The sequence below is a fragment of the Chelonoidis abingdonii genome, chromosome 11 (genome assembly GCF_003597395.2).
Source record: "Chelonoidis abingdonii isolate Lonesome George chromosome 11, CheloAbing_2.0, whole genome shotgun sequence".
Taxonomy (NCBI): Eukaryota; Metazoa; Chordata; order Testudines; family Testudinidae; genus Chelonoidis; species Chelonoidis abingdonii.
In genome coordinates, this window is record NC_133779.1 from 19,143,568 (window position 1) to 19,153,136 (window position 9,569).

Consider the following 9,569-nt stretch of genomic DNA (forward strand, 5'->3'; position numbering starts at 1 on the left):
AGAGAACCCAGGAGTCCAGCCTCCCAGCCCCCACTGCTCTGACCCACCAGACCCCACTCTCCTCCCAGAGCTGGGTAGAGAACCCAGGAGTCCTGGCTCCTAGACCCCCAGCCACCAGCCCACACTCTCTTCCCAAAGCCGAGAAGAGAACCCAGGAGTCCAGGCTCCAAGCCCTCCCTGCAGCATAACCGCCAGCCCCCGCCCACCTTAGGGGCCGTCCCGCCAGGCGCTGCGCGAAACGAGCTGCCAGGGCTACCGAATTGAAGAAGCAGAAGCCACAGGCTGCGTCGGACTCAGCGTGATGCCCGGGGGGCCGGACAATGGCCACGGCGTTCTGCACCTAGAGCCAGGCAGAGAGCACGGGGGGTGTGAGACGTCGCCGAGATGCGGCCACCTCTGGGGCAGGGCAGCTGGGGAACAGCTGCACAGAACAGCGCCCAGCGAGCCCTCCCCGTGCGGGCAGGTGCAGCCACCTCTGGGGAAGGACCCTCTGGAACCGGAAGCCAAGCAGAGTCTCATCTCCAAGGGAAGACACAAGGAGACGGAATGAAAACCCCTTAATGAGGATTTGGCCTGAACACCGGGGTTCACATTCTGAGACTTGGGGGGCAAAGGGCAGGGGAGAGAGTGTGCCCCCTGGACCCCCCCAGTGCCAGGCCCCGACTGCCAGGGGAGAGCGCCCCCTGCCCCCTGGGGCCCCCCGAGTGCCGGGCCCCGACTGCCGGGGGAGAGCGCCCCCTGGGGCCCCCCGAGTGCCGGGCCCCGACTGCCGGGGGAGAGCGCCCCCTGGGGCCCCCCGAGTGCCGGGCCCCGACTGCCGGGGGAGAGCGCCCCCTGGGGCCCCCCGAGTGCCGGGCCCCGACTGCCGGGGGAGAGCGCCCCCTGGGGCCCCCCGAGTGCCGGGCCCCGACTGCCGGGGGAGAGCGCCCCCTGGGGCCCCCCGAGTGCCGGGCCCCGACTGCCGGGGGAGAGCGCCCCCTGGGGCCCCCCGAGTGCCGGGCCCCGACTGCCGGGGGAGAGCGCCCCCTGGGGCCCCCCGAGTGCCGGGCCCCGACTGCCGGGGGAGAGCGCCCCCTGGGGCCCCCCGAGTGCCGGGCCCCGACTGCCGGGGGAGAGCGCCCCCTGGGGCCCCCCGAGTGCCGGGCCCCGACTGCCGGGGGAGAGCGCCCCCTGGGGCCCCCCGAGTGCCGGGCCCCGACTGCCGGGGGAGAGCGCCCCCTGGGGCCCCCCGAGTGCCGGGCCCCGACTGCCGGGGGAGAGCGCCCCCTGGGGCCCCCCGAGTGCCGGGCCCCGACTGCCGGGGGAGAGCGCCCCCTGGGGCCCCCCGAGTGCCGGGCCCCGACTGCCGGGGGAGAGCGCCCCCTGGGGCCCCCCGAGTGCCGGGCCCCGACTGCCGGGGGAGAGCGCCCCCTGGGGCCCCCCGAGTGCCGGGCCCCGACTGCCGGGGGAGAGCGCCCCCTGGGGCCCCCCGAGTGCCGGGCCCCGACTGCCGGGGGAGAGCGCCCCCTGGGGCCCCCCGAGTGCCGGGCCCCGACTGCCGGGGGAGAGCGCCCCCTGGGGCCCCCCGAGTGCCGGGCCCCGACTGCCGGGGGAGAGCGCCCCCTGGGGCCCCCCGAGTGCCGGGCCCCGACTGCCGGGGGAGAGCGCCCCCTGGGGCCCCCCGAGTGCCGGGCCCCGACTGCCGGGGGAGAGCGCCCCCTGGGGCCCCCCGAGTGCCGGGCCCCGACTGCCGGGGGAGAGCGCCCCCTGGGGCCCCCCGAGTGCCGGGCCCCGACTGCCGGGGGAGAGCGCCCCCTGGGGCCCCCCGAGTGCCGGGCCCCGACTGCCGGGGGAGAGCGCCCCCTGGGGCCCCCCGAGTGCCGGGCCCCGACTGCCGGGGGAGAGCGCCCCCTGGGGCCCCCCGAGTGCCGGGCCCCGACTGCCGGGGGAGAGCGCCCCCTGGGGCCCCCCGAGTGCCGGGCCCCGACTGCCGGGGGAGAGCGCCCCCTGGGGCCCCCCGAGTGCCGGGCCCCGACTGCCGGGGGAGAGCGCCCCCTGGGGCCCCCCGAGTGCCGGGCCCCGACTGCCGGGGGAGAGCGCCCCCTGGGGCCCCCCGAGTGCCGGGCCCCGACTGCCGGGGGAGAGCGCCCCCTGGGGCCCCCCGAGTGCCGGGCCCCGACTGCCGGGGGAGAGCGCCCCCTGGGGCCCCCCGAGTGCCGGGCCCCGACTGCCGGGGGAGAGCGCCCCCTGGGGCCCCCCGAGTGCCGGGCCCCGACTGCCGGGGGAGAGCGCCCCCTGGGGCCCCCCGAGTGCCGGGCCCCGACTGCCGGGGGAGAGCGCCCCCTGGGGCCCCCCGAGTGCCGGGCCCCGACTGCCGGGGGAGAGCGCCCCCTGGGGCCCCCCGAGTGCCGGGCCCCGACTGCCGGGGGAGAGCGCCCCCTGGGGCCCCCCGAGTGCCGGGCCCCGACTGCCGGGGGAGAGCGCCCCCTGGGGCCCCCCGAGTGCCGGGCCCCGACTGCCGGGGGAGAGCGCCCCCTGGGGCCCCCCGAGTGCCGGGCCCCGACTGCCGGGGGAGAGCGCCCCCTGGGGCCCCCCGAGTGCCGGGCCCCGACTGCCGGGGGAGAGCGCCCCCTGGGGCCCCCCGAGTGCCGGGCCCCGACTGCCGGGGGAGAGCGCCCCCTGGGGCCCCCCGAGTGCCGGGCCCCGACTGCCGGGGGAGAGCGCCCCCTGGGGCCCCCCGAGTGCCGGGCCCCGACTGCCGGGGGAGAGCGCCCCCTGGGGCCCCCCGAGTGCCGGGCCCCGACTGCCGGGGGAGAGCGCCCCCTGGGGCCCCCCGAGTGCCGGGCCCCGACTGCCGGGGGAGAGCGCCCCCTGGGGCCCCCCGAGTGCCGGGCCCCGACTGCCGGGGGAGAGCGCCCCCTGGGGCCCCCCGAGTGCCGGGCCCCGACTGCCGGGGGAGAGCGCCCCCTGGGGCCCCCCGAGTGCCGGGCCCCGACTGCCGGGGGAGAGCGCCCCCTGGGGCCCCCCGAGTGCCGGGCCCCGACTGCCGGGGGAGAGCGCCCCCTGGGGCCCCCCGAGTGCCGGGCCCCGACTGCCGGGGGAGAGCGCCCCCTGGGGCCCCCCGAGTGCCGGGCCCCGACTGCCGGGGGAGAGCGCCCCCTGGGGCCCCCCGAGTGCCGGGCCCCGACTGCCGGGGGAGAGCGCCCCCTGGGGCCCCCCGAGTGCCGGGCCCCGACTGCCGGGGGAGAGCGCCCCCTGGGGCCCCCCGAGTGCCGGGCCCCGACTGCCGGGGGAGAGCGCCCCCTGGGGCCCCCCGAGTGCCGGGCCCCGACTGCCGGGGGAGAGCGCCCCCTGGGGCCCCCCGAGTGCCGGGCCCCGACTGCCGGGGGAGAGCGCCCCCTGGGGCCCCCCGAGTGCCGGGCCCCGACTGCCGGGGGAGAGCGCCCCCTGGGGCCCCCCGAGTGCCGGGCCCCGACTGCCGGGGGAGAGCGCCCCCTGGGGCCCCCCGAGTGCCGGGCCCCGACTGCCGGGGGAGAGCGCCCCCTGGGGCCCCCCGAGTGCCGGGCCCCGACTGCCGGGGGAGAGCGCCCCCTGGGGCCCCCCGAGTGCCGGGCCCCGACTGCCGGGGGAGAGCGCCCCCTGGGGCCCCCCGAGTGCCGGGCCCCGACTGCCGGGGGAGAGCGCCCCCTGGGGCCCCCCGAGTGCCGGGCCCCGACTGCCGGGGGAGAGCGCCCCCTGGGGCCCCCCGAGTGCCGGGCCCCGACTGCCGGGGGAGAGCGCCCCCTGGGGCCCCCCGAGTGCCGGGCCCCGACTGCCGGGGGAGAGCGCCCCCTGGGGCCCCCCGAGTGCCGGGCCCCGACTGCCGGGGGAGAGCGCCCCCTGGGGCCCCCCGAGTGCCGGGCCCCGACTGCCGGGGGAGAGCGCCCCCTGGGGCCCCCCGAGTGCCGGGCCCCGACTGCCGGGGGAGAGCGCCCCCTGGGGCCCCCCGAGTGCCGGGCCCCGACTGCCGGGGGAGAGCGCCCCCTGGGGCCCCCCGAGTGCCGGGCCCCGACTGCCGGGGGAGAGCGCCCCCTGGGGCCCCCCGAGTGCCGGGCCCCGACTGCCGGGGGAGAGCGCCCCCTGGGGCCCCCCGAGTGCCGGGCCCCGACTGCCGGGGGAGAGCGCCCCCTGGGGCCCCCCGAGTGCCGGGCCCCGACTGCCGGGGGAGAGCGCCCCCTGGGGCCCCCCGAGTGCCGGGCCCCGACTGCCGGGGGAGAGCGCCCCCTGGGGCCCCCCGAGTGCCGGGCCCCGACTGCCGGGGGAGAGCGCCCCCTGGGGCCCCCCGAGTGCCGGGCCCCGACTGCCGGGGGAGAGCGCCCCCTGGGGCCCCCCGAGTGCCGGGCCCCGACTGCCGGGGGAGAGCGCCCCCTGGGGCCCCCCGAGTGCCGGGCCCCGACTGCCGGGGGAGAGCGCCCCCTGGGGCCCCCCGAGTGCCGGGCCCCGACTGCCGGGGGAGAGCGCCCCCTGGGGCCCCCCGAGTGCCGGGCCCCGACTGCCGGGGGAGAGCGCCCCCTGGGGCCCCCCGAGTGCCGGGCCCCGACTGCCGGGGGAGAGCGCCCCCTGGGGCCCCCCGAGTGCCGGGCCCCGACTGCCGGGGGAGAGCGCCCCCTGGGGCCCCCCGAGTGCCGGGCCCCGACTGCCGGGGGAGAGCGCCCCCTGGGGCCCCCCGAGTGCCGGGCCCCGACTGCCGGGGGAGAGCGCCCCCTGGGGCCCCCCGAGTGCCGGGCCCCGACTGCCGGGGGAGAGCGCCCCCTGGGGCCCCCCGAGTGCCGGGCCCCGACTGCCGGGGGAGAGCGCCCCCTGGGGCCCCCCGAGTGCCGGGCCCCGACTGCCGGGGGAGAGCGCCCCCTGGGGCCCCCCGAGTGCCGGGCCCCGACTGCCGGGGGAGAGCGCCCCCTGGGGCCCCCCGAGTGCCGGGCCCCGACTGCCGGGGGAGAGCGCCCCCTGGGGCCCCCCGAGTGCCGGGCCCCGACTGCCGGGGGAGAGCGCCCCCTGGGGCCCCCCGAGTGCCGGGCCCCGACTGCCGGGGGAGAGCGCCCCCTGGGGCCCCCCGAGTGCCGGGCCCCGACTGCCGGGGGAGAGCGCCCCCTGGGGCCCCCCGAGTGCCGGGCCCCGACTGCCGGGGGAGAGCGCCCCCTGGGGCCCCCCGAGTGCCGGGCCCCGACTGCCGGGGGAGAGCGCCCCCTGGGGCCCCCCGAGTGCCGGGCCCCGACTGCCGGGGGAGAGCGCCCCCTGGGGCCCCCCGAGTGCCGGGCCCCGACTGCCGGGGGAGAGCGCCCCCTGGGGCCCCCCGAGTGCCGGGCCCCGACTGCCGGGGGAGAGCGCCCCCTGGGGCCCCCCGAGTGCCGGGCCCCGACTGCCGGGGGAGAGCGCCCCCTGGGGCCCCCCGAGTGCCGGGCCCCGACTGCCGGGGGAGAGCGCCCCCTGGGGCCCCCCGAGTGCCGGGCCCCGACTGCCGGGGGAGAGCGCCCCCTGGGGCCCCCCGAGTGCCGGGCCCCGACTGCCGGGGGAGAGCGCCCCCTGGGGCCCCCCGAGTGCCGGGCCCCGACTGCCGGGGGAGAGCGCCCCCTGGGGCCCCCCGAGTGCCGGGCCCCGACTGCCGGGGGAGAGCGCCCCCTGGGGCCCCCCGAGTGCCGGGCCCCGACTGCCGGGGGAGAGCGCCCCCTGGGGCCCCCCGAGTGCCGGGCCCCGACTGCCGGGGGAGAGCGCCCCCTGGGGCCCCCCGAGTGCCGGGCCCCGACTGCCGGGGGAGAGCGCCCCCTGGGGCCCCCCGAGTGCCGGGCCCCGACTGCCGGGGGAGAGCGCCCCCTGGGGCCCCCCGAGTGCCGGGCCCCGACTGCCGGGGGAGAGCGCCCCCTGGGGCCCCCCGAGTGCCGGGCCCCGACTGCCGGGGGAGAGCGCCCCCTGGGGCCCCCCGAGTGCCGGGCCCCGACTGCCGGGGGAGAGCGCCCCCTGGGGCCCCCCGAGTGCCGGGCCCCGACTGCCGGGGGAGAGCGCCCCCTGGGGCCCCCCGAGTGCCGGGCCCCGACTGCCGGGGGGGAGTGCCACCGGCCCTCACCTCGCCCTCCAGCACGGCTTGCACGGCGTTGAAGGCGGAGCCGGCCGCCAGCCGGGCACACTCGTAGGAGCTGGCGCAGATGTAGATGGAGTTGTACTGGTCCCCCTGGCGGTGCAGCTCCCGTGGCTTCATGCTGGACGTGGCCTTCACCCTCTGCACGTAGGCCGGGCTGCGAGGGAGGCAAAGAACCCAGGAGTCCGGGCTCTCAGCCCCCTGCTCTAACCACCAGCCCCCACTGCCCTCCCCGAGCCAGGAACAGAACCCAGGCGTCCGGGCTGCCCCTCTCTCATTACCTGTGGCACATTCTCAGCTCCTCTTCCTCAGCACTGCGGGCTGGGATGCGGTGGCACCGCTCCGTGAGCCGCAGCTCCCCGTGGCGCTGGAAGATGCGGGAGACCCGCTGGGGCAGCTCTGGGTGCTGGCTGTGGGAGGGGGGAAGGGAAGGACTCAGAGCCCGGACGCCTGGGTTCAAGCTCTGCCTCCGGCAGGGGAGAAGACCCTTCCTCCTCCCAGAGCTGGGAGAGAACCCAGGAGTCCTGGCTCCCGCCCCCCCACTTTAACCACCAGCCCCCACTCCCCCACTCCTGAGCCAGGGAGAGAACCCAGGCGTCCGAGCTCCCAGCTCCCCTGCTCTAACCACCAGCCCCCACTCCCCTCCCAGAGCCAGGGAGAGAACCCAGGCGTCCAAGCTGTACCTGTCCCACATGTTGTAATGCTCCGTCATGCGTTCGTCATACACCAGGCCAGTGCGGGCAGCTGGGAGGGGTCGCGGCACCTCAGGGGAGTCTGGGGGTGTCGTGGGGGCTGGCTCCTCTTCCACATCCTCTGGGGGGATGTCGGCCTCTGGGGGGGCAGGAGGAGATCAGAGCCAATCCCCTAAGCTATGGGGGGGCAATATCAAATTGGGGGGCCCAGTAGGAGTTTGAGGGCAGGGTATAGCAGGGGGTTGGGGGACCAGGGGACCCCCAAAGAGGGTGTGGGGGCAGGAGAGAGTACCCAAGAGGGGCTGGGATGGGGCATCTCAGAGGAGCTGAGGGACCCCAGTGCGGTTGGGGGGAACCTGCAGGATCCCACTTGGGGGCCACGGGACCCTGGACGGGCTGGAGGTGAGCAGGGGACCCCTGGGGGGCTGGGACTCACCCACTCTGCGCAGGCTCCGCCAGTATTTCTCATGGATCGCGAGCGTCCTGGACACAGAGCTCAGAGCGCTGGGGAAGGGGGAGCAGCCCAGAGTCAGTGGGGTGCAAATGTGGGGCCGCCCCACCCCCACCCGCTCAGACGCTGCTCACCTGCGACAGGGGGCAACGGGCGGCTCCAGCTGGGGACAGGGGTCCCCCAGGAGGGTCCTCAGGACCGCACACACCCCCTCGGCCAGGGAGCTCAGATTGTAGCCACCCTGGGGAGGGGGAGAAAATGGGTCAACACTGCCCCAGCCCTGAGATGCAGCCACATCTGGGGCGGGGTGGCTAGGGAACAGCCACATATAATGCTGCCCAAGACTGAGCTGCAGTCAGTTCTGTGGGGGGAGCCTGCGCCGTGGGTCAGTGCCACACTCACCTCCAAAGACAGAAGCACCTTGCCACCTGCCAGGGCCATCAGCAGATGAGTCAGGTGAGCGAAGCATGCGGCCGACGCAGCCATCTCACCCTAGGCGCAGACGCAAAAGGTCATTTTGCCAGGCTCCCTCTGCGCCACACAGCAGGGCTGCCCATCCAGCCCCCTAGACCGGCCGCTGCCCTTTGAAACGAGCCCCGGGCTCCCTGTCTAGCCCCTGGTACGCCCCACACGGCCAGCACAGCGCCCCCTGCGGGCAGCACTGTGAAACGCAGCGGGACGGGGGGGGGCACTTACCTTGGGGTCCCCGAGCACAGAGTCAAACCCGGCGGCCACCAGAACCAGCTGGGGTTGGAACTGAAAAGAGAAAACCAGGAGGTTGCAGCGTGGCCCGGATCGCAGCCAGCGCCCCCACCCCATTCCCTGCCCCCCAGAGCCATCCAGTCCCTGCCCTGGGGTCGGGTGGGAGCCAGCGCCCCCCAGAGGAGACAGGCCCCTGCCCCCACGTACCTCAAAGGCCACTGGCAGTAAGACGTGTAAAAAGGCAGCGAGATAATCCCCGTCCCTCATTCCCACCTAGACAGAGAGACACAGACCAGTTAGACGGGTCTGTGGGAGGTCAAATGCAGCCACTTCTGGGGCGGGGTGGCTGGGGAACAGCTGCACGTAATGCCACCCAGGGGTGGCTCGCCCCCCACACAGTGCAGGGGACCTACCGCATTCCACGGCACGTTGATGTTGAATCCCTCTCCACGCCCCTGCCCCACGGCGGGACTGTCGGACGCTGGCAGGTGGGGCCAGAACCTCCCCTGCTCGTAGCGATGGACGGAGAAATAGAGCACGCTGCCGAGAGAGAGGGGCAGACGGGGGGCAGTGACTGGTGCCACTCACTCCTGACCCGCAGCCCCTGCTGCCTGGCCCTGCCCCCCACTGCCCCACAGCTCTGCCGGTGCTCCTCACTCCCGACCCGCAGCCCCTGCTGCCTGGCCCTGCCCACCTGCCTGGCCCTGCCCCCCACCAACTCTGCTGGTGCCCCTCACTCCCGACCCACAGCCCCTGCTAGTCCAGCCCTGGGCTCCCCCGGCTCCGAGCGCCCGGGACTGACCTGGGATCCTCCTCGAAGAGGAACTGGGTGCCCTGCCCATGGTGCACGTCCCAGTCAACGATCAGGACTCTGGAAGGAAACGAGTCACCTGTTAGTGGGACTCAGCACCCCCCCACACACGCCCGCCCCCAGCCACAGACACCCTGGCTCCCAGGCTCCCCCTGCTCTAACCACCAGCCCCTACGTTCCTCACCGTTCTACTCCCAGCTTTTGCTGGGCGTATCTGGCCCCGATGGCTAAGTGGTTGAACATGCAGTAACCATCCATCTTATCTCGGTGGGCATGGTGTCCTGGTGGCCTGGAACGGAGACACAAGGGGTTAGCGGACAGCTTGTCCAGCACTGAGATGCAACCACCTCTGGGGCGGGGCAGCTGGGGACCAGCCGCACATAACACCGCCCGGGAATGGCTCGCCCGGTGCTGAGATGCAGCTGTTCTCCGGCTGCCCTGCCCCAGACGGGGATGCATCTCGTTGCGAGCTGGCTCTCGGCACATGCTGTCTGGGTGGTTTTTCCCACAGAGAAGAAGAAAGATGAAGGCTGGGGAGGGACCCGGATAAAACCCTCGTAACCCAGAGCGGCCTGGGGCAGCCCGAGGAGGTGTGGGGCGGGGAATGTGAAGGGTTCATCTAGAGGTTGGGGAACAGGGGGTCTGGGCTGGCTGAGACCAGAGGGGATCTGAGACCAGGACAAGGCCCAGCAGAGACAGGAGCCAGGGAGGGTCTGGCCAGGCTGAGAGCAAGGCTCTGGGCTGGTCCTAGGATCCGACAGCCAGCGGGGCAGGGGCTGAGTGGGGCCAGGTGGGGCTGGGGTCAGCAAGGTGGGGGCGGGGCTG

At 76.9% G+C, this 9,569-nt stretch overlaps 1 protein-coding gene across 1 annotated transcript in view; it reads right to left on the reverse strand.

Moving 5' to 3' along the window:
- HDAC6 (histone deacetylase 6) overlaps positions 1-9,520 on the reverse strand; it is a 16,823-nt gene extending 7,303 nt beyond the window's left edge. Inside the window, exons 1-12 of the mRNA XM_075071299.1 lie at positions 8,929-9,520; positions 8,736-8,804; positions 8,347-8,473; positions 8,141-8,206; positions 7,928-7,987; positions 7,634-7,723; positions 7,366-7,472; positions 7,217-7,284; positions 6,772-6,919; positions 6,370-6,498; positions 6,077-6,245; positions 126-340 (exon numbers count right to left, since the gene is read on the reverse strand). Of these exons, the coding sequence (XP_074927400.1) occupies positions 126-340; positions 6,077-6,245; positions 6,370-6,498; positions 6,772-6,919; positions 7,217-7,284; positions 7,366-7,472; positions 7,634-7,723; positions 7,928-7,987; positions 8,141-8,206; positions 8,347-8,473; positions 8,736-8,804; positions 8,929-9,230 (1,550 nt within the window). The 5' untranslated portion in view covers positions 9,231-9,520. The remainder of the gene's footprint in view (positions 1-125; positions 341-6,076; positions 6,246-6,369; positions 6,499-6,771; positions 6,920-7,216; positions 7,285-7,365; positions 7,473-7,633; positions 7,724-7,927; positions 7,988-8,140; positions 8,207-8,346; positions 8,474-8,735; positions 8,805-8,928) is intronic.
- Positions 9,521-9,569: the final 49 nt, after the last annotated feature.